We start from the raw sequence: 26,061 nt of genomic DNA on the forward strand, positions 1-26,061 counted from the left end.
GGGGCTGGAGGAGTCCGGGGTGGGGAGACGGGAGAAGCAGTGGGTACAGAGGAGGGACATGCTGAGTCTGGGCTGCTGTCTAATCGACTGCTTTGAGAGCATCAGGGTGCTGTTTCCAAGCGCTCCTGGAGGAGGGTCCGTGGAAAGCTTGAGGAGGAAGGGTCCTGGTCCCCAGCGGGATTTCGTGTAAGTGTCACTCGTGGTGAAACACAGAGACATACAGACAGGAGGGTGTGCATACATGTGTACGTGCGCGCACACACAAGTGAGCGCACAGCACTGCTGGATCAGACAGAGAAAGTCAATACATCAGATGTGGCAGGGATGGTAGAGGTACTAGGAATACCTTGATTTAACGAGGTAAAATATGTATTTCATTTATTCATATTTATAAACATTTTAAGTGCCTTTCCCATGCTTTGACAGGTTTCAGAGTAACAGCTGTGTTAGTCTGTACTCGCAAAAAGAAAAGGAGGACTTGTGGCACCTTAGAGACTAACCAATTGATTTGAGCATGAGCTTTCGTGAGCTACAGCTCACTTCATCGGATGCATACTGTGGCTCACGAAAGCTCATGCTCAAATCAATTGGTTAGTCTCTAAGGTGCCACAAGTCCTCCTTTTCTTTTTCCCATGCTTTGTGCACTCATCCTATAAATTAAAATATACAATACAAGATAAAATATAAAGGACTGCATACATAAATAGATATCTACTCCACCATCTCTTGGCCAGCCTCCCTCTCAAAAAAGCTGGGGGAAAAGAGAGTAAAATACACATTGCAGAATTTCTGGCCAGTGTATAGAAGAACATTATAAAAAATTATAATATAGATGTATTTCCCAGCTGTTCCATTTCGTATCCGCTGGCGTGAAACATATCTCAGCTATCCAATAGTTTAAACGTAGTTTTGGGGAAAAAAGACTTTCTTGGGGCTGAGGTGGGAGAGCTTGTATATCTTCAGTGTTACATACTGTAAAGCTGCCCTAGTTTTATTTGTAAATGCTAATGGTTAAACTGCTATGGCTAGTACATAGAAACAAAACACACTGTTACTAAATGAGTACTTGTGGCAGGTTTCAGAGTAGCAGCCGTGTTAGTCTGTATTCGCAAAAAGAAAAGGAGGACTTGTGGCACCTTAGAGACTAACCAATTTATTTGAGCATAAGCTTTCGTGAGCTACAGCTCATGATCAGATAAATTGGTTAGTCTCTAAGGTGCCACAAGTACTCCTTTTCTTTTGGTGAATACAGACTAACACGGCTGCTACTCTGAAACCTGTTACTAAATGCAAATTCTAAACTAACAGCCAAACAGCACGACATTCAAATACTGTGGTAATTTGTCCCTCTCTTCCACCACACATATCTAGTTAGAGCAGTGGTTCCAAACTGGGGTTCGTGAAATGTTACAGGGGGTTCTCAGGAAAAAAATCCCTAATGGTGGACAGAGCTGTCCCTAGGGACCCCAGGCAGCACAGAGCCAGCAGCCCGGAGTCCCTGGACTTCCAAGAGCTAAGCAGATCAAAGCAAGCATATCTACTGAATCACAGTGAGGAGATTTAAACTTCAAGACTCCTTATAAGAAATGGAAAGGGATGTGGATATTTTTTGAATAGGCAGCTAGTATTGTTTTAAAAATTATTATGAAAAACAAGTTTAAGCTTTGTTCTAATGTGCATTGTTTGCCTGGACTGCTCAAGACCTGAATGCTTATGTAGGAGGAACTCTTTGAGTTGGCTTCTTAAATACCTAGATGCTGTTTCACATCTGACACTCCTTGATGAAACATAGGAGCCTTGTCTTATAACAGGCTTAGTCCAAGTGACACAAGCTACGAAAGTGAGATCTTGGAAAAGTGTTGCCGTTTTCATAATGTAATAAAAATACTGTAATGATAAATAATTAATAATAAATAGTGTGTAATAAGCGTGTCATAAAAACAAATTTTATATTTCCAAGATCACTGCTTTTATCATTTATACTCAGGTAAAGGAGAAAATCCCTGGAAATACTCATTTTTAGGAGGGGGTTCGGGAGACTTGGCATTTTAGTGAAAGGGGTTCACTGGTTGTTAAAGTTTGGGAACCACTGAGTTAGAGGGAGAGGGCCAATCTGAGAATACAAAAAGGTTGTTTACACGTTGCCTGGCTGTAAGCGCAACCTAGTGATCACATATTCAAATCAAGAGACTCAAGGCCCTGAATAATGGACCCCAATGGGACACAATGCAAAGGAAAACAATTTTCTCTTGGAGGCTGCCAATTTATTATAAAATGAAGCTCTGGCTGCTGCAGTTGAGCCAGAACAGTTAATCATTCTTGCATCAGACAGTACTGTACCTTCAGCTGCTGATTCTGCTGGCTTGCTCAGCTGATTGTATTTCTCATTCCACCAGTCCCTTTTCAGGAGGAAACACTGTGCTCTTTCTGGTTTGGTGCTGGGTCCCCTGTCCCCATCTCCTGCTTCTTTGTCTGTATTCACTCACTAACAATAGGAGAAAAGAGAAGCCATTCACTGCATACCAGCTGCTGTGTTGCAGAGTAGCTGTTACACAGAGGGCCACATGAAAGGGTTGTCGTCCTGTGTGCAGTATAGATCAGTGGGACGTTAGGCACTCACCAGGACCACGTGTGGCCCAGAGATGTGCTGTGGACAGACTGGCTTTATAGCATCCTGCTTTTTAAATTTGTGAGGAATCTCTGTGCTCATGAAAGTCAGTGATGAATAGCACTGGTTAGAGTCACGCATAGCGCAGGAAGGTGCAGTGTACGGTTCTACCACACAGCTTGGCCAGTGCATGTTAATCCTGATCCTACGCACCTCCGTCTGTTCCAGTCTGGGGATCCGCACACGTGCACACCGCGCTAGTGGGTACATGTACCGGGTGCCATGAATTAATTGAAAAGGTGGCTGCCAGCCCAAGCTTTTGAAGCCAAAGCAATTTAGAAGTCATAGCAAACTTGATTTCAGGGTTTCAGCTAGTCACTTTGCTCATGGCATGGATTCTTTGTGTTCATACAACAAACCTGCATGGCAGCCTCACAGGGTACCATGCTCTATATGCCAACTGCCTGCCACCCCCAAAGCAAATGAGCACTTCAGAGAGTGATCTCTAATCAATGCCATAAGACATTTCTTTAACTTTTATTTTTCAAAGTCTCTTGCGCGCACTGTGTCTTATCGATACAACCTAGTGCCTTAACATGAATAGGATTGTGCATATTTCTAAACAGATGGTGCTTTTTGAAACAGAAAGTAAATTGGAAGGGTTTTGTCTTTGTAGAAAGACTGAAAGTGCTTTTTACTTGAGCTTCTGTTTCCAGGAGTGGACAGGGTTGTTGTATGGGTGGCAAAGGCCCCATCCCTGTAGAGATTCATGTAGATTAGTAGCCCATTCTGGCCTCGCCGGCTGTGGTTGTAACAGCAGCACTTGACCGAGTGTTCCACTGTTTGAATTCCTTGTGATAACGATTGTACATTTCCATACTGTCTTTCATGTAGAAGGATCACAAAGTGCCTTACAAACACATACGCAGAGATCACATAACTTACCTCTGTAGTGCAACATGACAGCATGCACTCTAATAGTTTTAAGGCAAGAAGTGAAGAATACAGTCCGGTTGAACTGAAGAGGAATTTAAGACGGCAGAATATAATGACCAGAGTAGGACAAGGACACTGGGGATAATTCTTCTGAAAAGTGCTACGGAAGGATCAGTTTTACGTTTTGTCTGAAAGACAGATCGCTACCTCCAATAGCCACTCATTCAATAGCCAAAAGCACCTTCTGTTGTACCATCATTGCCAATTTGGTGTGTTCCTTACAGGACTCCCCTCCAAATGCTGACCCAGTTTGACCCCACTTAGTTTGTGAGAGTTGTGGAGGCTAGAAACTGCAGTAGGGGTTTGGGCAAGCAGAATGTCATATCAATTGGAATTTTTTACAGGCCAGAAAACGGAAGGGTGTGCTTTAATCTGCACCAGAGCTACCAGTTGTCCATCTTCCACTATAACAAATGAAAGCTGCCATCTGCCTGATGGATAAAAGCATGCTGCTATTTGGCTAAGAGTGTAATCTACCAATAATGCCTCTCCACAGAGCTGTTAAGTAACTAAGCTTGCTGAAAGGATAAACTAACATTTCAGCCCTCTTTTTAAACAGGACATTTTCATTCCCGTTACCTCTGTTTCAATACACTCTCCTCCTCCAAACCTTTCCACTGAATTTTGTAGTCACACACGGTGGGTTACAAACCCTAGAAGAGGGCATCATCTTCTAAAAGGCTAGCCAATATCTATTCAGCCACAGTCACACAGGCAATTACAACTAATAGAGGTTTGTAGGCCACATTATCATTTTTGTTGGAGGTTCAGCTTTTTAATTTAAAAAAGAAAAAGCCCCATCTCCTCCTGACTTTGTCTGACTCCCAAATACCATGGATATTCTTGGACTGTTCCCTCGGAATGTATCGACTGATGTCATTCTTGCCCAGTTGTCAGCCGTAGTAAACCTTTGTCCCAGTCCATAGAGCACTGTGGATTATAAAGCAGTTGAATGTGCATGTTGTTCTTCTGTGCTGGCTCACCACATTGTTATGTTATCTGTTAGCTGGTGAGGTAGTCCAGGATTGCTCTGTGATCCTCTGTATTCTCAGAAATCATCGGCTAAAGCTGACAGTTGCATAGCAAGTGAGAGAATTCTGGAAATCACTATTAAAGACATTGGACTGTAGGAGGTACAGCAATTTTGTTCTTAATTTGGCTTTTAATAAAAGGAAACCAGAAGCTAAAGAGTAAGTTCAGTGAATCTCAAATTCTTATTGAATCTAATCACTGCTTCGTCTCCTCACTTACCTGTAAATAAGTGACTGCTATAGAGCTTACACTTAGAATACAATATCCTCGGAGAAAAGCAGCACAAAGGCTAAGATGCAGCTACAATTCTAAAACCATTTGTTATTTTAAAAAAACCTCTATGCCTATTCTTGAGAAACAACCCTGTCTTATTTCCATAACTGTGTATGCATTTCAGAGCTATAACTTCATGCACCAACTGCTTTCACTTGGATTCAGATGAATAACGATGGCCCTCTATTTGGCAAAGCAAGTCGTCATATGCTGCAGTTCCATTGACTTTAATGAGGCTTAAGCAGATGGTTTAAGCATGTGTTTAAGTCAGTCCCTATTCAGTAAAGCAGAAACATCTGTTTAAGTACTATACTGAATTGGGGCTTAATAAAAACTGAGCTTGGAGGATACACAAGACTCGGAAATAGCGAAGCTTCCTCTCCCATCACAAAGTTTAAATACATTTAAAATGATCATAACACATAAGAAATCCTCTGTCCATTTCTTGTTCACTCAGCTCTTTGTTCAAATCATTCTGAAAAAAAGATAAGTGTTCTCCCCTCCTGATATGGCTACCCATTCTGTATCACACCTCTTTCAGGCTCTGTTCATAAAGTGAGTCTTTTTGCAGCACAAGCACAAGGGTACAGAGTGGCAGGAGCTGAGACTGAAAACAGAGACTTCGCAAGTCTCTTGGATTTGCACTCTCTGACTTCTTGATGAGCTTAGTGTCCTGTTCCATGTTATCATTATGATGTCATCATTTTGAAAAGCAGTTTCAAGGTGTTCGCTAGCACTAAGTAACTTAATGGGCACTTTTGTTTTCGAGCTAGTCATAAGCCAGAATGTTTTAAAGTCCAGCTTGTCTTCACAGTGCTTCTGCACTTGAGAAACTAGGAGACTAATATCTTTTCCCCAATTAAAAAAACCTAAATAACGCATGAAAAGGGAGTGGTTAGAGCACAGCACTGGGGGGGCGGGATTCTTTGGAATCCATTCAAATTGTAGCCCATCTTCCTCTGCAAGCTTAAATAATGATAATATTCACCTTCCTCACATGGGGCACCTGTGACGATTAATTTTGGTAAGACACAAATGCCACACATTGTTAGTCTAAGCTGCATAACTCAATGAAGCAGGTAGCCTTTTATTTTGAAAATCATTTTTAGGGGACACGTCAGCAGGCATGCATAACCCTTTTTGGAAGGTAGTAAGGTGGGTGTTAGCACACAGGACAGGGAGGGGTTCACTGCAAAGAAAACTATGTTGCACTGAACAGCCCACATGGCGTAACTCCACAGCGCAGATGGCAGGTGCTCAGGAGAACATGGTCAAGCCCACAGTTAGATTAACAAAGTCAGAATGGTGCAAGATGCAGAGGCAAAAGCCCAGACCTAAGAAGTAGTATAATGCCACCATCTTAAATCCTTATTAGTCACAAGGAGTTTGAGCTCAACCTTAACTCTTCATTGCTTTTTTTGAGTGGTTGATATAATTAGTGTTTAATTAGCTGATGGAAGAGAGCTTTTAAAGCCTATAGTCAGAGGGAACAAAAGTTCTCATTGGTGATCATCTCTGAGAACTCATGGAGGACAGATGACGTCCCAGGGGGTTGAAGGGCAAACATAGTACTGTCTTTAAAAAAGGGAACAAAAGAGGCCCTGGGGAATTCCAGTCCAGTCAGCTTAACTTTGATACCTGGAAGGATACTGGAACAAATTATTATTAAACAACCAGTTTATAAGCACCTACAGGATAACAGTCAGCATGGATATGCCAAGCAAAATCATGCTACTCCCACCTAATTTCCTTCTTTAACAGGCTTACTGGCCTAATGGATAGGCAGTGTAGGTGATAGCTTGATTTTAGTAAAGCTGTTGACAAAGTCACCCATGACATTTTCATAATGAAACTAGGGAAATGTGGTCTAGGTGAAATTACCATACGGTGGGTATATAACTGGTTGAAAGTCCATACTGAAAGAGTAGTTATCAGAGATTAAATACTGGAATAGGCTTCCAAGGGACATTGTGGAATCCCTCTCACTGGAGATTTTTAAGTACAGGTTAGGCAAACACCTCTCAGGGATGGTCTAGGTCTACTTGGTCCTGCCTCAGCACAGGGGCTGGACTTGATAACCTCTTGAGGTCCCTTCCAGCCCTACGTTTCTATGAAAAGTTGCTCGGCAAAGTTATGTAAATTAATGTAAGTCACTCGCCTGTTTTGACCATTTTACTTCTAGCGAGGAGGCTGCAGGTTCCCCAGCCTGCACAATGACAGCGCTACCCTAGGTCACCAGAGAATTTGAAGAAGAGGAGCTAAGCTGTGCCGTTAATTTTGTAAGGTTACAGCAAATGGAGTATTTTTCTGGTACAATTTTTGTCTAGCTAACTTCATCTCAGCAAAGAAGCCTTTTCCCTTTCGTGTTCCCTTTCAAAAACAAAGTTTCTGCTAAATCTTAGATCTCTTCTGTGAGCCTGAAGCAGTAATTTCTGGGAAAATTTTAAGCATATTACGGAGACACAGCTAGGGCCCCACAGCAATTGCACTAAGGATTTCACATTCCTAGCACCAGGGTATTTAAACTGTGCACTAAATTAAAGGAGTACAAATGCCCAGAACAAATAGGTGTTTCTCTCTCTGCTCCTCCAGGGAAAATAACTAACTGCGACAGCAAGGGTAGTTACGTGGCAAACTTCTCACACATTATATAAATAAATATTCTGCCATGAAGTGTGCAGGTGAGAGGAAGTGCTAGTGTAACCCACAAGCCTTCTGGGTGTGGTGTTCTGTCCTATCTAGTGGCACCGAGACCACTTAGAGAGAGAGAAAATGAGTCTGCTCTACAGCCTTAGCTAACAGCCAGTTGGCTTTTAGCTCACGTGGTAGAGGCTCCTGCACTAAGCTCCAAAAGTCCCAGATTTGATCTCGCCTGCTGACCGGGGTCTGTCGCTGTTACACTAGGATAACATTAATTCTCAGAAGCACTGGTAGCATCAACCATTGTTTAATTCATTAATGTTGTACCATTACTTCCTGCAGACGTTCAGTCCTTGGAACCAGATCTCCCCCCTTATATTAGCATAGAACTGGAGGCTGTTTACAATATAGTGGCGAGCTAGAACGTAGCTTCTGCTCTTTGGAATCAGATTCAACTTTATATCCCAAACAGCGTTAGCTAGGCCTGGTTGGTCTCTGCCATTGCTATTAAACACGGTCCTCCAATCCAAAACATTTATTGGCCCAGACAGATTACTCTGCTCTTCTGGATTAGCCCAGAGTATATTTTCTAGACTGCCAACCACATGCATGACTATGAGGATGGATCTGAACAGTTGGAGAGGTCAGTACTATGCAGCAGAATTCAGGTGCGCTAAGGATGTAGAATCTGCAAACATACATCTTCTACTGCATTGACTAGCAGCATACAGAATGCCAGGCTGGATGGCTTCAGGAAAATGTGGTCATTGTTTCAGGAGCAAAAGGCTAAAGCGTTCACAGAACTAGTCTGCTCCAAGCTGTCACAAAAGTAGCACCAACCCCCTTTCAACATCATGAATGTCACTATTTCCATACCACTTGCTGCCTTGTCTTATGAGGATCTGCTGCAAGGACAGAATTCCAGGTGCTTTGGTTACAATAGGTTCCATTTATAGTTTCACACAAACTTTAAAGAAAGTCATTTCCGACTTATCAGTACAAAATTATTTTTAAAACTTGCCAGAGTTTATTTTCTTATCATACACAGTAATGACTACTAATGACTACTTAATTTCAGATGTGGTAGCCCCCCGGTTAAAGGCAGATGTTTTTCCTCTTCCCTCCACAGTGCACTGTACAGAACCACCAGTTATGCAGATTATAATGGATTACAAACTGCATTATGTGAAAGGACATTACAATTAAAAAGTGGATTTTTACCCCAATTTGCCCTGAAAAATCATTTCCAAATGTTTCACTTCCCTAGGATCATGCCGCCATCTCTCATTTGTACCACTGCCTTTTCAGAGGCAGAATTCAAAAGCTCCCAGTTGTGTTCCTTATTACCTCTCCCCCACATAAAACATCACTGAATAGTTCTCACTATATAGAAGAAAACAGTGTGAAGTTGCCATATTTACTGGTTGCTAATATGGTCTCTTCCACCAGCACTTCAAGACAGTACTACAGCGTGCACCAAAAAGACACAGAACAATACACATCAATCTCAATGACTAGAGTGATGAAGCTGTAAATAATACACAAGAATAGTGGTCCAAGAGCATGAAGTCTTGTTGTTCTTGCTGTGTGTTGCAATGCCTTTGTAACTTACAAAACTTGACAAATATTCCAGCTATTTAAGAAGCCGTGGGGCAGCAGGTGGCATCTACAGACACACATTTGGCCTAGTATAGAAAAGTCTGTTCCATACAACAGTTTCCTCTCCTGCCGATGAAAAGCATATAGACACCCACAGAGGCAAAAGCACTTTGTTTGGCAGTGTCAAAATTCCACAGTTGTCTGTACATTCGTTGGCCTGGAACAACAAACTGAAAATTCAGGACTGATGTTTCAGTCCTCCCTTCATTCGTCCACAGCCAATTTATTATTTGTTGGGTTTAAAAAAAAAAAATTAAAGTATCATCAGACTTTATTGCTTTTCGTGGTCAACAGAAGTTAGAAGCGGGCCGAGAATTAAGCCTAACCAGAGAGCTTTGGGATGTCCATAGCAGGCCTTGAGTTGTTACCATCTGTCTTTTACAATCCCTTTTTTTCCAGTTTTTCCAGTATGGCCTGGATTCTATGAACAGCCTCCTTCCTAGCCTGTCGAACATTGTCCTGGCCACAAGTCTCTATGGAATCCAGTTCCAACAGCTCCTTGGTCAGCATTTCCTCCAGGAGCCGGTATGCTTTGTCTGTCTTTTTCCCTACAAATTCATCCACCTCTTGCTCCAACTGCTCAACTTCCTCCATAACTTGCATAACTCTTTGAATCCCTGGCTGCATTCCCAGGGAGTTTGACAAAGGCTGGTCGCTGGGTTTAAAACCTGCATCCTGGTTCAAAGGTGGTTTCCTAGGTACATTATCATACATTTGGGGCTGTGCGCTGTATTGCACTTTGGGATTGAAATGGGATGGTTTGGTGTTTAGTTGAGTTGATTTGTGATCATTCATAGTCCCAGAGGGCTGATGATTGACTTCTGGAAAGTAGTTGTTGTGGTTTGCTCCTTGGTCTGGTTTGTCATAAGAAGTATCCTAAATCAGAAACAAGCAGAGGTTTTAAAATTTGTTTCCTTCAACACCAGTTTTCTTATCCCACATCCTGCATCAAAGAGGGAATGCAAGCAGATCTCTGAGTAACAGGGCCAGTCTGCCTCCCTGCTCATTTGGAAGATGTGCATGCCCAGGATGGCAGCGCAAAAAGGGTTCGGGTAATGGAAGTTACTAAGGATGAGGCCTGCACTTTGAGACTGTCATCCACCGTGATGTCATAATATTCTGTGACCTAATAACGTGAAACTTACACAACTTTCTTCAATAAGCATTGCTGCCCATAAACAAGCCCAAAAAGGAATGCTCAGAGACAGCTAGTGATCAAGTCTTTGACCTATTTAAGAACAAACTAGTTAGAGGAACCACATCTGGTTCACAAAACTGTGTGTCTGCGGAATGACAATGCGACAGCTGTGAAACAGCCCATAGCAAGGTCAGGATTATACTTGCTATAGCTATGTTTAACCATGATATTTGCTAGCAGGATTCTAGCACAATTCCTCTGGTATGTGTGGATGTATTTGAGTGGATCATGAGAGAGAGACTCTTTCCAGGGAGTGTATTACACAATTTTATAACTATTCCCAGATGACAAATTCATGGCCATGCTATTCAAAAAAATCCACATTAGAATCCTGCTAGCAAGTACTTTGTCAACACAGTTGTACCTTCCAGAGATCTGATCCTGGTGTGGCCAGGGCCTCTAACTTTAAAGAGGAGAATGGTGAGGCTAGGAAGGAACAGAATCCGTTATTCCCACAACACTAATTTTTAGCGACGTCTAGTAAAGGATTCCTGTGCCCAGGAGTTCACTTGGACAGGAACACAACAATTGTGTGTGGATCAGGACAGGCCCTTCTAGCCCAGTGTCCTGGCTCCCAGTGACCAGCACCAGATGCTTCAGACGAAGATGCAAGAAACCCTGCAGCAGGCAGATATGGGATAATCTGCCCCCCATAAAGGTCTCACCCTAATCCCTACTAATGAGAGACTGTTTTAAGACCTGGAGCATGAGATCTGATATTCCCTCCAATACCTCCCTTTAGTTTTTTGCATTAAGTATAACTCTGTATATTCTTTATGAATATCCAAGTTAATGGATCTAAAAGACCATTATGAGAATTCCTAGTTTTAATTAGTTTGGTTCTATGTAGTATGAACCCATTACTTTAACAGAAGGGGGAAAGGTGGAAGCACTTCAAAGAAATGAAAAGTACATGTGTTTTTCAGGGAAGCAGTGTAGTCTAGTGGTCTGATCACAGACCTGCAGTCAGAGAGCTCATCCTGACTGACAGATTCACTCTACAATTATTTAGCATTGTACAGCGTTCTGAAGTTGTAAAAGCAGTATGTAAATACTAAACAGTATTGGATTTCCAAGCAAGATCTCTTCTTTCCTGCGCCAGCGGGAGCTAGAAACACTGTAAAAGCAGCATGCTTAGCTTCTGGGGAAGGGGTTTTTGCACTGCTGTGCAGTGACCCATATGGCTGAGTTAATATAGGCACCAGTAAGTGTCAAAAAATTAAATCTTTACCTTTGTATCATGAGCTGGAGGATGAGGAGAAGGAGCTCCATTGCCAGGCCAGATTGGAGATGATTCTGAAACAAATGGACTTCCTTGGGGTGTTGAAGCAGCAGGCCAGGCATAACGTGGCTGCATCCCATAGATGCCAGAGGAAGCCCAAGATTCATCCTGGGGTCTTGGTTGTGGTGGTGGAGGCCCCTGCTGTGGAATGCCAGGGTTGGTATCTCCTCCATATGGATAGTGTGGGACAGGCATACCTGGGGTCTGCAGGAAGAGGGAAATGAAGGTAGTACTTTCAAAGACATGTTCACTCAGCCATTGGAAATACATTTGGACATGCTTCTCCACTCCTACTAAACACTCCTTGTTAAGAGCCACAAAGTCAGACCAGCTACCTTGGCTCTGACATGTCAGCCTATTAATTCTGAGTCCTAGGCCAAGGGAGTGGTTACACATCTTTATAAGAGTGGGCATGGCTGGTTCTCTTGGCAATTTATGTAGTTTAGCTGCAGTCTAAGTCAGCACAGTGTCAGTCAAAATACTGGGCTGTGTTGGAGAGATGAGAGACCTGGGGCATGAGATGGACCTCGGGATAAACATTTCCCGTGCTGGAGCCAAGAACAGCAGCTAAGTAGTGCACTTCTAGGGCTCAGACCTGAATGGCTGGTAGCTGGAAGGGCAGACTGCCCTTAGGCAAGCGCATGCCAACCTTTGCTTCAGAAGGGCTATATCCAATACTGAGCTGGGTTGTACTCACACCAGCCCCAAGCATATTCCCAAAGGAAGCATGTATTCCTTGTACTAGCTTCCTTACCGATGGTGGGGAGTATCCTGGGGCCTGCCTCCTGAGAGAGGGGCCTTCCGGGGGGCAGTCTGGTGGGGGATAATTCCAGTGCGAGGCTGGCGATGGCGGTCGGTACATGCTCGGAGACTCTGCTGGGTAGGTGGCCCGAGGGTGCCCAGAAGAATAGTAAGTGTTTGACTGTGGCAGATTAGCATAGTGTGGAGCAGCCCCAGGGGCTGAGGGGTAAGGGGCGCCATAGGCTCCATTTGTGTAGGGAGACTCCAGTCCCTGAAAAACAAGCAGAGAACATATTTGAGAGATGGACACAGATTGAATGTGGACAACACCAACCTGGGGGGGGCTACGAGCACTTTGGAGGACAGGAATGAATGCCAATTTGAAAACTGGTCTGAAATAAGTAAGATAAAATCCAATGTAGAGAAGTGCAAAGGACTGCACCTAGGAAGGAAAAAATCAAATGCAGAAATACAAGACGGGGAAATAACTGAGTAGGCTGCAATACTGCTGAAAAGGATCTGGGGGTTACAGTGGGTCACAAATAGAATATGAGTCAACAATGTGATGCTGTTGTGAACAAGGCAAATGTCATTTTGGGATGTATTAACAGAAATGTTGTATGTAAGACATGGGAGGGAATTGTTCTGCTCAACACTGGTCAGGCCTCAGCTGGAAAACTGTATCCAGTTTTGGACACCACACTTTCGGAAAGATGTGAACAAACTGGAGTAGTCCAGAGGGCAGCAATAAAAATGATAAAAGGTTTAGAAAACCTGATCTCTGAGGAAAGGTTGAAACAATTGGGCATATTTAGTTTTGAGAAGGCTGAGGGAGGATATGCTAAGTCTTCAGATATGTGAAAGGTTGTTACGAAGAGGACAACACGCAATTGTTCTCCATGTCCATCGAGGGAAGGACAAGAAGTAATCGGCTTAATTTGCAGCAAGGGAGATGTAGGTTGGATATTAGGAAAAAATTTCTAACCAAGTATTACGTACTAGAATAGGTTACCAAGGGAGGTTGTGGAATCTCCATCATTGTCTAACCTGTTCTTAAACTCCCAAACCCCTGTCTAGGTACACTTAAATCCTGCCCCAGAAAGACAGGAGGTTGCAGGGGATGGATTAGACAACTTCCTGAGGTCCTTTCCAGCCCTCCATTTCTGTGATTCTATGAGTGGCCAAAGGCTCTAGGGTCTGGAATAGGAGCAGCAACATAGCTGTGTAGGAGAAGAGTGGAATAGGTTTTAGACAACTGTAAAATAGGGATTTTAGTCTCAAATCAGGAAATTCAGAGTTATGGTTTCCATAGCAACTGTGCACACACCAGCAAGGAATATTAATCTTGTTGCTGTGGGAACCATAACTCTTTCTCACTGGAGTGATTAAAGTTTTACCATTGAAGTAGGATAGAGGTTTTGCATTTGAAAATTTGTGGGTTGGGGAAAAAAATATAGGGTAGAAATTTAATTGTCTTCCTCCTGCCATGTCTTATTATCAAGCATTACAGAGATTCCAATGAGAGGCTGACAAGAATGCTTTACAAACTTTAAGCCTCTCCACCACCCCTGTAAGGCAGGTCAACATTATTTCACTGTCAGGTGCTGCTCAGCACACTGCTTGTGATCCCTACCTTGTGCCCAGGTATACTGATTAGTACCGATTAGCCCTCTACAGGCTTATCCACATAACTGTTTCTGGTACTCCATAGCCCTAGAATCCCTGGAAAAGGTTGATTTCAATCACCCTGACAACCAAAGAGGTCAATCTCCTTTCCATTTCAACAGACCCTCATGATAAAATACCCCTTAGCCCCAACAGCCCTCTTCCCTCCGCAACCCCCTCTCTAGTTCTCACGATCCCTGCCTTTATACAACACTTACAGTCAGTGAAGGATTTGCAAATACTACTCCACATCCTGATTCCCCAAACAACCCCCACTTCTCCACATATATATCAGTTTCACAAGCCTTTCCAGTTCTTGCTTCCACTTCCTGATTGAGCTGGCCATCAGCACTGATTGTCTATCTCAGAAGCACACACTTGTTTGTCATATTGTATTGTCATGTCAATCACAGAAGCACCATGATTACTGACCCCCTATATTTGACACTGATATTGGATTTGGAAAAGTAAGGAGATTCACATAAGAACCAAGCTAAAGTTATACAATGTCACTGTGATACCCACAAGGTTATATTCTTCAGAAACTTGGCAACAGGAAACTTAATGCATTACATAAGAGATGCTTACAGAGAGTACTTGGTGTCCACTGGTGGGATAACGTAACTAATGCTGATGTGTTACAAAGGACTGACCAACAGACTGTAGGGACAATGATTTGAGAAATAAGGATGAAGGTGTTTGGGTATGTAGTACAGATATGAAAAGACTACGGCTGTCAAGTGATGAAAAAAATTAAATGCGTGATTAAAAAATTAATCACGATTAATCGCACTGTTAAACAATAGAATACCATTTATTTAAATATTTTTGGATGTTTTCTACATTTTCAAATATATTGATTTCAATTACAACACAGAATACGAAGTGTACAGTGCTCACTTTATATTTATTTTTGATTACAAGTGTTTGCACTGTAAAAAATAAATAGTATTTTTCAATTTACCTAATACAAGCACTGTAGTGCAATCTGTTTATCATGAAATTTGAACTTACAAAGGAAGAACTATGTACAAAAAACTGCATTCAAAAATAAAACAATGTAAAATTTTAGAGCCTGCAAGTCTACTCAGTCCTACTTCTTGTTCAGCCAATCGCTCAAACAAGTTTGTTTACATCTGCAGGAGATAATGCTGCCTGCTTCTTGTTTACAATGTCACCTGAAAGTGAGAACAGGCATTCTCATGGCACTGTTGTAGGCAGCGTTGCAAGATATTTACGTGCCAGATGCGCTAAAAGATTCACATGTCCCTTCATGCTTCAACCACCATTCTGGGGGACATGCATCCATGCTGATGACGGGTTCTGCTCGATAACAATCCAAAGCAGTGCGGACCGACGCATGTTCATTTTCATTATCTTATTCAGATGCCACCAGCAGAAGGTTGATTTTCTTTTTTGGTGGTTCAGGTTCTGTAGTTTCTGTATTGGAGTGCTGATCTTTTAAGACTTCTGAAAGCATGCTCCACACCTCATACCGCTCAGATTTTGGACAGCACTTCAGATTATTAAACCTTGGGTTGCGTGCTGTAGCTATCTTTAGAAATCTCACATTGGTACCTTCTCTGTGTTCTGACAAATCTGCTGTGAAAGTGTTCTTAAAATGAACAACATGTGGTGGGTCATCATCCGTGACTGCTATAACATGAAATATATGGCAGAATGTGGGTAAAACAGAGCAGGGGACATACAATTCTCCCACAAGGAGTTCAGTCAAAATTTAATTAATGAATTATTTTTTTAACGAGGATCATCAGCATGGAAGCATGTCCTCTGGAATGATGGCCGAAGCATGAAGGGGCATATGAATGTTTAGCCTGTCTGGCACGTAAATACCTTGCAACGCCAGCTACAACAGTGCCATGCGAATGCCAGTTCTCACTTTCAGGTGACATTGTAAAAAAGAAGCAGGCAGCATTATCTCCTGTAAATGTAAACAAATGTGTTAGTCTTAGCAATTGGCTGAATGAGAAGTAGGACTGAGTGGACTTGTAGGCTCTGAAGTTTTACATTGTTTTATTTTTTGAGTGCAGTTATGTAACAAACAAAAAAAAATCTACCTTTGTAAATTGCACTTTCACGATAAAGAGATTGCACTATAGTAACAGTATGAGGTGAATTGAAAAATACTATTTCTTTTATGATTTTTACTGTGCAAATATTTGTAATAAAAAATATACACTTTGATTTCAATTACAACACAGAATACAATATATGAAAATGCAGAAAAACATCCAAAATATTTAATAAATATCAATTGGTATTCTGTTGTTTAACAGTGCAATTAAAACTGCAATTAATCTTTTGAATCAAGATTAATTTTTTGAGTGACTCGCGTGAGTTAACTGTGATTAATTGACAGCCCTAGAAAAAACGCATTCCTAGATAAGCCCTTGACTGGACACCACTTGGTGGAAGAGGAGGACAGCAGATGACATATAAGAAAACTATTGACAAAGATGTTGCTGATGTTCCAAAGATGGAACAGACTACAATGGAGTAAGAAATGTGGCAACCCTGGGTTGCCTCATGTGTCATAGGGATGAGAGCATCTGCTTTGAGCAGGGAGTTGGACTAGATGACCTCCTGAGGTCCCTTCCAACCCTGATATTCTATGATTCTATGATTCTAATCCAATCCCCACCCCTCCACCCACAGTGCAGCACTCTCAGGGTCGCGGTAAACTATGTGACCATGTGTGCAAGCTTCCCAGTTTCTCATCAGGAAGCGCATTTGTGGTCCTTGAAGTCATAATCCCACCCCCTGCTTTTCCAGCCCTACACTTCTCCCTCACGGGACATTCTGGAGGCCTTACCAGTGTTGAGCACTGACCATGCTCCTTTATGGCCAGGATGTACTCTGCCAAGGACACAGCCCTACTCCCAGTGTCTGGCCTGTTCCTCCTAACCCATGCCTGAACATCATGTGGGAGGATCTCCAGGAACTGCTCTGTGATTAGCATGTCAGCAATCCGTGCTGCACTCGTGCTTTTGGGCTGGATCCACTTGTGGCACAGCTCGGATAAGTGAGCGTAAGCCTCCTGGGGTCCCTCTGCCTCCTGGAATCTGTACTCCCTAAACCTGTACCGACACATTTCTGCATAGTCGTCAGACTCCCTTACATCACTGCAATGAGTCTCTTGGACTTGCCTTGGGAGACACAGACTCATACGTAGGGACCACTGGTCTTTCAGCCACCGATATGCCCTCTGAATATGTATCCAGAATGAGCGTGATGGCCGTATGTGGTCTGGAGAAGCTAGGGGAGGAGGGAGTGCTTCTCCAGGTCTGACCTGGGAGCTCAGAGCCAACCTGTTCGCTCTCTTTCCTAGCTCCAGGAGAAATTGCTGAAATTTTGTTTCTGCCTCCTCCCACCTTTTCTCTGCCTCCTTGCGCCTCCTCTCCCCTTCCAGAAGCTGGAGGAAGAGCCACTTCACCAGATCATCTCCTTCCAGAGAGCCTATATCCTGTTTTGACTGTGGGCAAGCAGCTGCAACACCCTGGATCAGACTGTCTCCTCCAACATCCCCATCTAAACGCAGTGGAGAGGATTCAGAACCTTTCAGTGAATCTTCTCCTTCCATCACCTCCTCCTCTTCTGGCTGCAGAGCTGTGGCCATGTCCCTCTCCAGTGGATGATCTTATTCCATCATTACTACTTCCCCCTGTAGTGGACAGTCTCCCTGCTTTACCTCTTCCAGGGGCAGCAGGTGCTGTGCTGTAGCACCTTCCAACTTGCCTTTGCTCTTCAGCCCTGCATCCTCAAGCACATCTGTCTCAGCTGGCTTTTGGGGGGGCACTTTCCCCTCAATCTAGCATTTTTCCTATAGTAATTGTGTATTTTCTTTTGCCCAGAGAAATGAGATAGTACACTCTGCCTTCAGCTGTTATACGCAAGTTTCCTTCAGCCCCCAAAATGGGCTGTCTTGGGGCTTCAGGTTTCTCTGACCCAAATTGGAGTTTTGGCAACTTGTAGCTGTCTTTGGACTGCCCACAGTGGGTGGTCACAGGGACCTGTAAAATCACGATGGCTCCCACCAGCCTTGAAATCTCTCCTTGGTCTTACTACATACATCTTGGTCATATGCAACATGTATATGTAATAATGGTGGTCAGTGACACACACCAAGGCTCTTAGCAACGCAGCACAGGAAGCAATGAGAGGGAATGGAATGCAGTGACATCCACAAGACAGTTGGAGAAGGTCAGTTTTGTTCTGACCAGGTAAGCTGGTAGAAGAGTCTGGTGCAGGACTGAGACGTGGGAGGCTGAAGTTGCTGTCTGTGGGGAAGCTGTGTTTATAGCCTAACCCCTCTGTCTCTGTGCCTAAATCTGCTACACTGAGAAGGGCATTTGTTAGTTCTGTCTCATCCTCACAGTACACTTCGTCTTTAGAGGAAGAGAGGGCCACAGCGGTCACAGCAATAGAACTGTCAGAACTAAGAAGGTGCTGACTTTATAATGGTTACATTCTCAAGAGTAATACTTGAATAAATTAGATAATTTTGGAGGGGAGAATAAACTGACAGCCTTAACTGCGCATTGGCAAAATTTTGTTTGGAAACATCCAAGCAACTTAGATACGAAATATCTTGGAGCATGTGATCTGGTGAATTAATATTTACTGATGTGGCTATAACACAATGGGATCCTGCTCTGTGACTCAGACTCCTTGGCACTACTACAATACCAATAATAAATAACACTAACAGCCAAGAAGAGTGAGTCATGGGACCAGAGAGTAGAGAGAAAGTATTCTGTCAGTTCCCTTTCTTCTGCAGGCAAGCGGAAGAACAATGCCCTCTACTGAGGATTAGACTATTCTTTTTTATTATTTAAAGTGTCAGCCATTCTTACAGATTATCAGGCATTTCACTACCTACACAGCTGGGGCCTTTTATTTTGTTAATCTCTTTAAAAACAAGGAAAGTCATAGGAGTCGTTCTCAAGCACTAAATTCCCATCCTCTTCCCCTCCATTGGAGGATGCATTGAGTTCCTAGATTACTTTGGCTGTAATGCAACGAGCAGTTGGGACCAGACTCTTTCCCTACATGCACATCACATGTGTATTTCCAATCGTGAGGTTTGCTAAACAGTTCCCATACGCTCATGCCTGATGCAAGTCCTGTCATTTATAATGACAACAGCTGGCTGACATTTTTCAAACAATTTATTCCAATTAAAAAAATGGCCTATTTGAAGAGGGATTTTTTTGCAAAAAATTCTCTTATTTGGAAAAAATTGGAAGAAAAATTTAACTACTTTTCATTTTGTTTTTCCTATCCCCACCTTTTTCAACTTTGCCAATGAATAAGACAGGGAGGAAACTGCTTTCCATTTTTTGTGTAAAATGTTGAATAAATTAAGTTGCTCCTTTTCAAAAGCTGGGAATTAAAATGATGCATTTTCTGCAAAAAGCGTTTGTCATCTTTTACTAGTGCTAATACTGACTTTGCCTATGAGTAAGTGTTATTATTCCAATATTCCTAATAAGAAATATGTATTTTTTGTAGTGCATTAGCATCACAGGGCCCATTGTGCGAGGCACTACACACCCACACTTGCCATTGCATTTATACTATTTCCAAATAGCAACCGTTTGACCTGTGCATATCCAATGGCTCAAGTTGCTTTTCCTACATGGCTTGTGTTTTTACAGATTTTACTGTACATCCAAGTTCATTCAAGGAGCATGAAACACTCCTTATCCATAGTCACCAGAGTGAGGGTGTTAGTGTTCCCAAAACAGAAAAAGCTCTTTCCTTTTTAACCAAATAAAAAACGCACTAACACTGTCAGGTAAGAAACACGGTCACACTGGTTCTCAAAAAAAAAGAAGTGTAAAGTCCTTAGAGAATGACTGCTCCAACCACAATCACGATGGGAAACCAAATTCATCTTGTAACACAAACCCTAGCACATCTCATGCTATAGGAGCATAAGATGAGATTTTACTGTTATACTTTAAGCAGATGAGATGCAAGTATGAAACCCTAAAGCAACACGTGCTTTGTAATTAGCTAAATAACGTTTTCCAATGAGAGGAGTGTTCAAACAGAACATACCAGATTGCTATTGTATAGAGTAGGGCTTTATAAACAGGGTCACCAGCCATACCAATGTTGTATCTGCTTTAGTGGCAAGATAAGAGCGAATTTCTTCAGCTGGCAGGATAAAGAAACCAGAAGAATTTGCCCAGTACCAGGGTGCAAGAATTCCAAACACATCAAGGATGGGCAGGGAGAGAAGGGCAAGGAAGAGTCTACTCTGCCCGCAGCTTTCAGGGAGTGGGCAGAATGGGTATGTCTTTCAGCATTTTCAGTCTATACTATAGGATTAATTTTGGCTGCAATGTTAAATTACACAGGCATTTTCTTGCTTTCCGGAGCTCTAGTCTCAGATTGTAGCTTCTAGGGTGATCTAATGGTAGGGCAGAGGAGTGGGTTCTATTCCCACTTCCACCACTGACTCACTGCGTGACTGCAGGCAAGTCACTTTTTCTGTCTGTTCCTCAGTTTCCCTATTTATAAAACAGAATAAAAACCTGCCTAACACATGACTGTTTTAAGAGTCTGTAAAGCATTTTGGCATCTTTGACTGAAAGACACTAGAAGAGTCATTTGGGATTCTTCATTTAGTTGGACCACTGATAAAAAAATAATTACCCAAATTACTCTCAGTTTGCTGGCAACAAGACACAGTGCATTTCATATCAAGCAGCTGGAAGTCACCAACACTGACAGCAAAGGAGATTAATACATTTGCACTGAGCTTCAACAATTAGCTAAAGAGTTTCAGGCATGGATGCTAAAGCAGTTTAAAGTTTCAGTGTCCAGTTCAAACCCAATTTAATATTTTCACATCAGTGTGCGGGATTTCCTGATGCTAATGCAGTCAGGAGAAATGGGCAAAGGAACCAAGTGCTTAGGAACATCGCCTGTGGGGGATTCTTGGGTCCTTTCTTTTCAAGGGAAACCAGCCCTTTAGTATTGGGGTATGGCTTTAACCTCACCCCAACAAGACAAACCTTTCAGATTCAAAAGAAACAAGAGGTGAAAGAGTTGCCCTTCTACTATACCTGGCTTTGTAACTCAGGTCCAGCGGGGTACGGACTTGGGTAGGGAACTCTAGGCTGCACTGCAGAATTCCAGTAGTTGGAACCATAGCCAGGATAAGGAGGCTGCTCCTAAGAAGGAAAATAAAAACTCATTTGCAGATAGCAATGGTCACAGTCCAAGGGCAACTGCACGTTTATTCCTCCTCCATGGTCCAACAAGTGCACCTACTCTCAGATTTCTGGCTCCCCAGCCATCACCTCTCTTGAGCAGAGACACGTCTCTCCCCCATTACTGGAGTACTTCCAGGCTGCACAGATCCCTGCCTACACTGTGATTTCCCCAGCTGTCAGACTGCCTAAACAGGCCTGCTTTACTTTTCTCCTCAGAGGCTATAAACAGTGTAATTGCCCACAATAAAGTTACCACACAGCTCTAAGCAAGCAGATTTTATTCTTAAAGTAAAAATCATTACAGAGAAAAAATATAAAAACAATAAAAGAACCTACACGCATGCTAATAAGCTTACCAGAGATGTCCCCCTAACTCCAACAAGGCTTCTGGCCGATGAACAGTCCTTCAAACCCCACACAGGAGTTTTTCTGTGGCCACAAGTTCATAACAGCTTTTGCTCAGAACAAGTGCAACCCCCTCCCCGCCCGCAAATCTGAGAGTCAGTCTTGTATCCAGTTTGGGCTTCTGAGCTTGTCCTCGTGTAACAGGCAATCAGCAAACAACGCACTTTCCGCAGGGCACGGCTGCTAAAAATTGGGTGAGAAGGCACCTTCCCCTCCTCCCAAGTATTTCCTAGCAAGCCCACTTAATTTGGTTTGTCTAACACACAGTTTCAGAGTCCTCTGAAGCTCACAGCACTTCCCAGGGTTTACATTAGTCCTGTCCCCCCCCCCCCCCATTAAAGAAGCTGCATATAATCCCACAATAATACATAAACATTAGCATTTTTATACAATCAACTCCTAAGATACTTAAACTTCATTCAAGTGAGGTTTGCCCAGGACATTGCCATGTCGGTCACAGTAATGAACAGAAGTCTCCCCATTCGGGAAAGAGTTCATTCCGTGTATAACAAGGAACAGCAGCCCAAGCTCATTAAAGATACAGCAGCCACAAAGAGCTACAAGAACTCATGCTGCCCATTTGCTATTAGCAATACACAGATGCAGTTAACTCCTCATGAAAAAGGCTCTTGGACTGTGCTCACTGACATTCATGCTAGGTACTGCTGCAAACAACACTTTTACAGACACACCTCTCCCCTGCCGTCCTTGCCTTTGCTATATTCAAGCTTACTAGGTGCCTTTCACTGTGAGAGCTGGCTGCTGGCAGCCAGGATCAGCCTGATGTCAGGAACTGATGTGGAACACTGGCAAGCCTTGCTCTGAGCTGTACAGGTAGCAACACAGCCCCTGCTGCAATCTTCATTTCCAGGAACCTGTCTGTGCTTAGGGTGAATCAGACTGTTACCATCTTACTATGACAACAGAGCTAGGAAACCATTCTTATCTGACACCCTTTTCAGCACTGCACTGTAATCCACAGCACTTCTCTAGCACCTTCCATCAGGGGATCTTAAATTGCTTTACTAAACAAATGAGCCTCACAGTTCCCATGGGAAGTTACTCCTCTATAATTGTACAGGATGCAATGAGATCGCCAACCTGCTTTGTTCCTCTGAGCACATATTGTGGGGGTCTGTACAGAGAAAGGAATTGAAAGAGACACAACCCCTTTCTAAAAGCATGTTTTAACACATCTTCAAGCTAGCTCTGCTCTCAGCATACTTCTCACAGCTTACAGGAGGACAAGCTCCCAAGCTTGTGATCCCCAACTCTCAGACCAGGGCAGGGTGCTGACAGCACCATAGAAGTTGGATGCTCTGGGTAATTTCACTTTTGACCATGAATAAAACCCTGAATGTTCTAGACTCTAAAGTAGATGAATTAACCTTTGGAGTCCAACAAGCAGTGTTAACTCTAGAAACCACCGTTTGATCCACTAGTTCTGTGCTGCTTAGGATAGGAAAATTCAGACCTCATTCTGTTTTTCTGATGTCTCTTTTCCTTCTACAGTTCTTCCCAAGTCACATAAAGAGTGAGTTACCAGATCCCACTACCCAAGATAACTCCACTCACCAGCCGCACTTCATCACCCCTTAGCCTGCCTGAAGAATTGTGCCTGTGGATTCTGAGAAGATACTTGGCTACCACCAGTGATGTCTAGACCCACATGCCTTAGGAGAGAGATTCCCTTTAGCCTGGTGACCCACCTGCTAAAAGGACCAAATTAAAATACAACCACAGTCTATTACCTCTTTGCCTTGAACTGTATGAAAAATGGGTTGTTTGGGGGAGGAGGTTAACGAGGGGAGGGGAGGGGAGGGGATGAGTGCAGACTTAGGAAAGAGCACATGATCTGCATTCATGTATACCCACTGCCCCAGAGGGTATACATGAAAAGTGAAAAGTGATAGCACTAGAACTAGCAGAAGATTAGACAATGTCTAATCAAAAACATGCAAAGAGAATCCATAATAAGATATGTTGCAGTGCTGTGAATCCTAGAATACCAGGGTTGGAAGGGACCTCAGGAGGTCCTCTAGTCCAACCCCCTGTTCAAAGCAGGACCAATCCCCAACTAAATCAGGGAAAGAAGAGCTTGCCTGAACAGTCTGCTGTATGTGACTTAACACATTGTATAAGGGCCTGAAAGCATGTTAAGGTGTCAGCTATTTTCAAATCCTCACACACAATGTAATTACAAGCCTTTCCAGGCTTCTTGCCTCTCCAGGCTAGCTGCCAAAACCAGAATTCCTCCCTCTCCGGGCTTTGAGGTGGCATTGCACAGAGGCACTTTCCAGTAGCTGTAGGCTCAAGCCTCTAAGATAGTGCACCAGTGTGACTGTGGCAAGCTTAAGGGCGAGCTGATGCAGAGTCGGCTTGAGTACAGAAACAGCAAGAGAAATGTGTAATCAATTAAGCAGAGGAGTGCAAAGGATTCAGGAACACAGCAACAATTTACCTTAATTGCATCTCAGGGCAGTCATCTTTTCCACACCAGGCTAGTGACAGACCACTACACCTGGGGCATCTGCACCCTGGAACCCCAGGAGCCCCAGCTTCCCCAGCTCCCTTCAGGAGTGCTCATAAGGGACACCCACACCCCCGGTCTCTAGGGCAGGACCATGCCCCGGGGACGCCCCCAGCCATGCTCCCCTCCCAGCCCCTAGGGGCCTTCCAGCCTCCGGCCCCGGGATCGCCCCCCCCCCCACAGCGCTCGCTCCGGCCCCGGCCCCGGGATCGCGCCCCCCACAGCGCTCGCTCCGGCCCCGGGATCGCGCCCCCCACAGCGCTCGCTCCGGCCCCGGGATCGCGCCCCCCACAGCGCTCGCTCCGGCCCCGGGATCGCGCCCCCCACAGCGCTCGCTCCGGCCCCGGGATCGCGCCCCCCACAGCGCTCGCTCCGGCCCCGGGATCGCGCCCCCCACAGCGCTCGCTCCGGCCCCGGGATCGCGCCCCCCCCAGCGCTCGCTCCGGCCCCGGGATCGCCCCCCCCCCCCCAGCGCTCGCTCCGGCCCCGGCCCCGGGATCGCCCCCCCCCCCAGCGCTCGCTCCGGCCCCGGCCCCGGGATCGCCCCCCCCCCCCAGCGCTCGCTCCGGCCCCGGCCCCGGGATCGCCCCCCCCCCCCCAGCGCTCGCTCCGGCCCCGGCCCCGGGATCGCCCCCCCCCCCACAGCGCTCGCTCCGGCCCCGGCCCCGGCATCGCGCCCCCCACAGCGCTCGCTCCGGCCCCGGCCGCGGGATCGCGCCCCCCACAGCGCTCGCTCCGGCCCCGGCCGCGGGATCGCGCCCCCCACAGCGCTCGCTCCGGCCCCGGCCGCGGGATCGCGCCCCCCACAGCGCTCGCTCCGGCCCCGGCCGCGGGATCGCGCCCCCCACAGCGCTCGCTCCGGCCCCGGCCGCGGGATCGCGCCCCCCACAGCGCTCGCTCCGGCCCCGGCCGCGGGATCGCGCCCCCCACAGCGCTCGCTCCGGCCCCGGCCGCGGGATCGCGCCCCCCACAGCGCTCGCTCCGGCCCCGGCCCCGGGATCGCGCCCCCCACAGCGCTCGCTCCGGCCCCGGCCGCGGGATCGCGCCCCCCACAGCGCTCGCTCCGGCCCCGGCCCCGGGATCGCGCCCCCCACAGCGCTCGCTCCAGCCCCCCAGGGGGTCCCAGTTACCTGGGGGCCGCCGCCCCGGCCGGGCCTGTCCCAGTAGCTGCCCCCGGGCCAGGCCGGCCCCATCCCGGCCCCGCGGTGCTGCGGGCACGCCCGGGGCTCCATGCCCCAGGGGCCCGGGGGCGGCTCCGGCTCCGGCCGAGCCCGCTCCGCCTCCGGCCCGTACAGCAGCCGCCGCAGGGCAGACATTACCAGCGCTGCTGCCGGCTTGCTGCCACGCTACCGCGCCTGCGCGAAGCCCGCCCGCTGCAGCCAATCCCCATCAGGGATACAACCTCCACCCACAGCGTAACCAGGTCAGCCAATGGCCCTGACGGTGCCATCTCAACTCTACAGCTCCTGCAGCCTTAGCCAATCACTGAGATGGTACCGCCCACGCCGTGCATATCAGCCAATCAGCCCTAGCGTTCCGCATCTAAAGACTCAAACAAAAATTTAGCCAATCAGCATCAACTTTCCGTCCGTCCCAGCCCGATCCACCAATCAGTGGAAACCGGGCTGTGCACAAGGCACCCGTTTCTTAAAGAGACAGGCACACAACGCCCTCGCCGAGTCCCCCGCCTTAACTCAGCACAGCCCCGCCCGAGCCCAACCCGGGGAGCGCTGGGCGAGGCTGTGGGTCGGGGGGTGCCGCAGCCCCACCCCCGGCACCCCGCGC

The 26,061-nt window shown here is 45.4% G+C and overlaps 1 protein-coding gene and 1 long non-coding RNA gene across 2 annotated transcripts; one reads left to right on the plus strand and one right to left on the minus strand.

Moving 5' to 3' along the window:
- The first annotated feature begins 32 nt into the window (after positions 1-32).
- On the plus strand, positions 33-23,486 carry LOC141978120 (uncharacterized). Its single transcript, XR_012636335.1, has 3 exons — positions 33-186; positions 9,608-9,733; positions 23,259-23,486. It is a non-coding gene; the product is annotated as an uncharacterized LOC141978120 (long non-coding RNA).
- Positions 7,860-25,959, minus strand: BAG4 (BAG cochaperone 4). The gene is made up of 5 exons (XM_074939974.1): positions 25,407-25,959; positions 21,192-21,299; positions 12,443-12,700; positions 11,638-11,892; positions 7,860-10,084 (listed from the first exon to the last, which is right to left on the minus strand). The coding sequence occupies exons 1-5, from the start codon at positions 25,590-25,592 to the stop codon at positions 9,587-9,589; spliced, it is 1,305 nt and encodes a 434-aa protein (XP_074796075.1). The 5' UTR covers positions 25,593-25,959; the 3' UTR covers positions 7,860-9,586.
- Between the last annotated feature and the right edge of the window lie 102 nt (positions 25,960-26,061).

This window comes from Natator depressus, chromosome 26 (genome assembly GCF_965152275.1).
Source record: "Natator depressus isolate rNatDep1 chromosome 26, rNatDep2.hap1, whole genome shotgun sequence".
In the NCBI taxonomy this organism is placed as follows: domain Eukaryota; kingdom Metazoa; phylum Chordata; order Testudines; family Cheloniidae; genus Natator; species Natator depressus.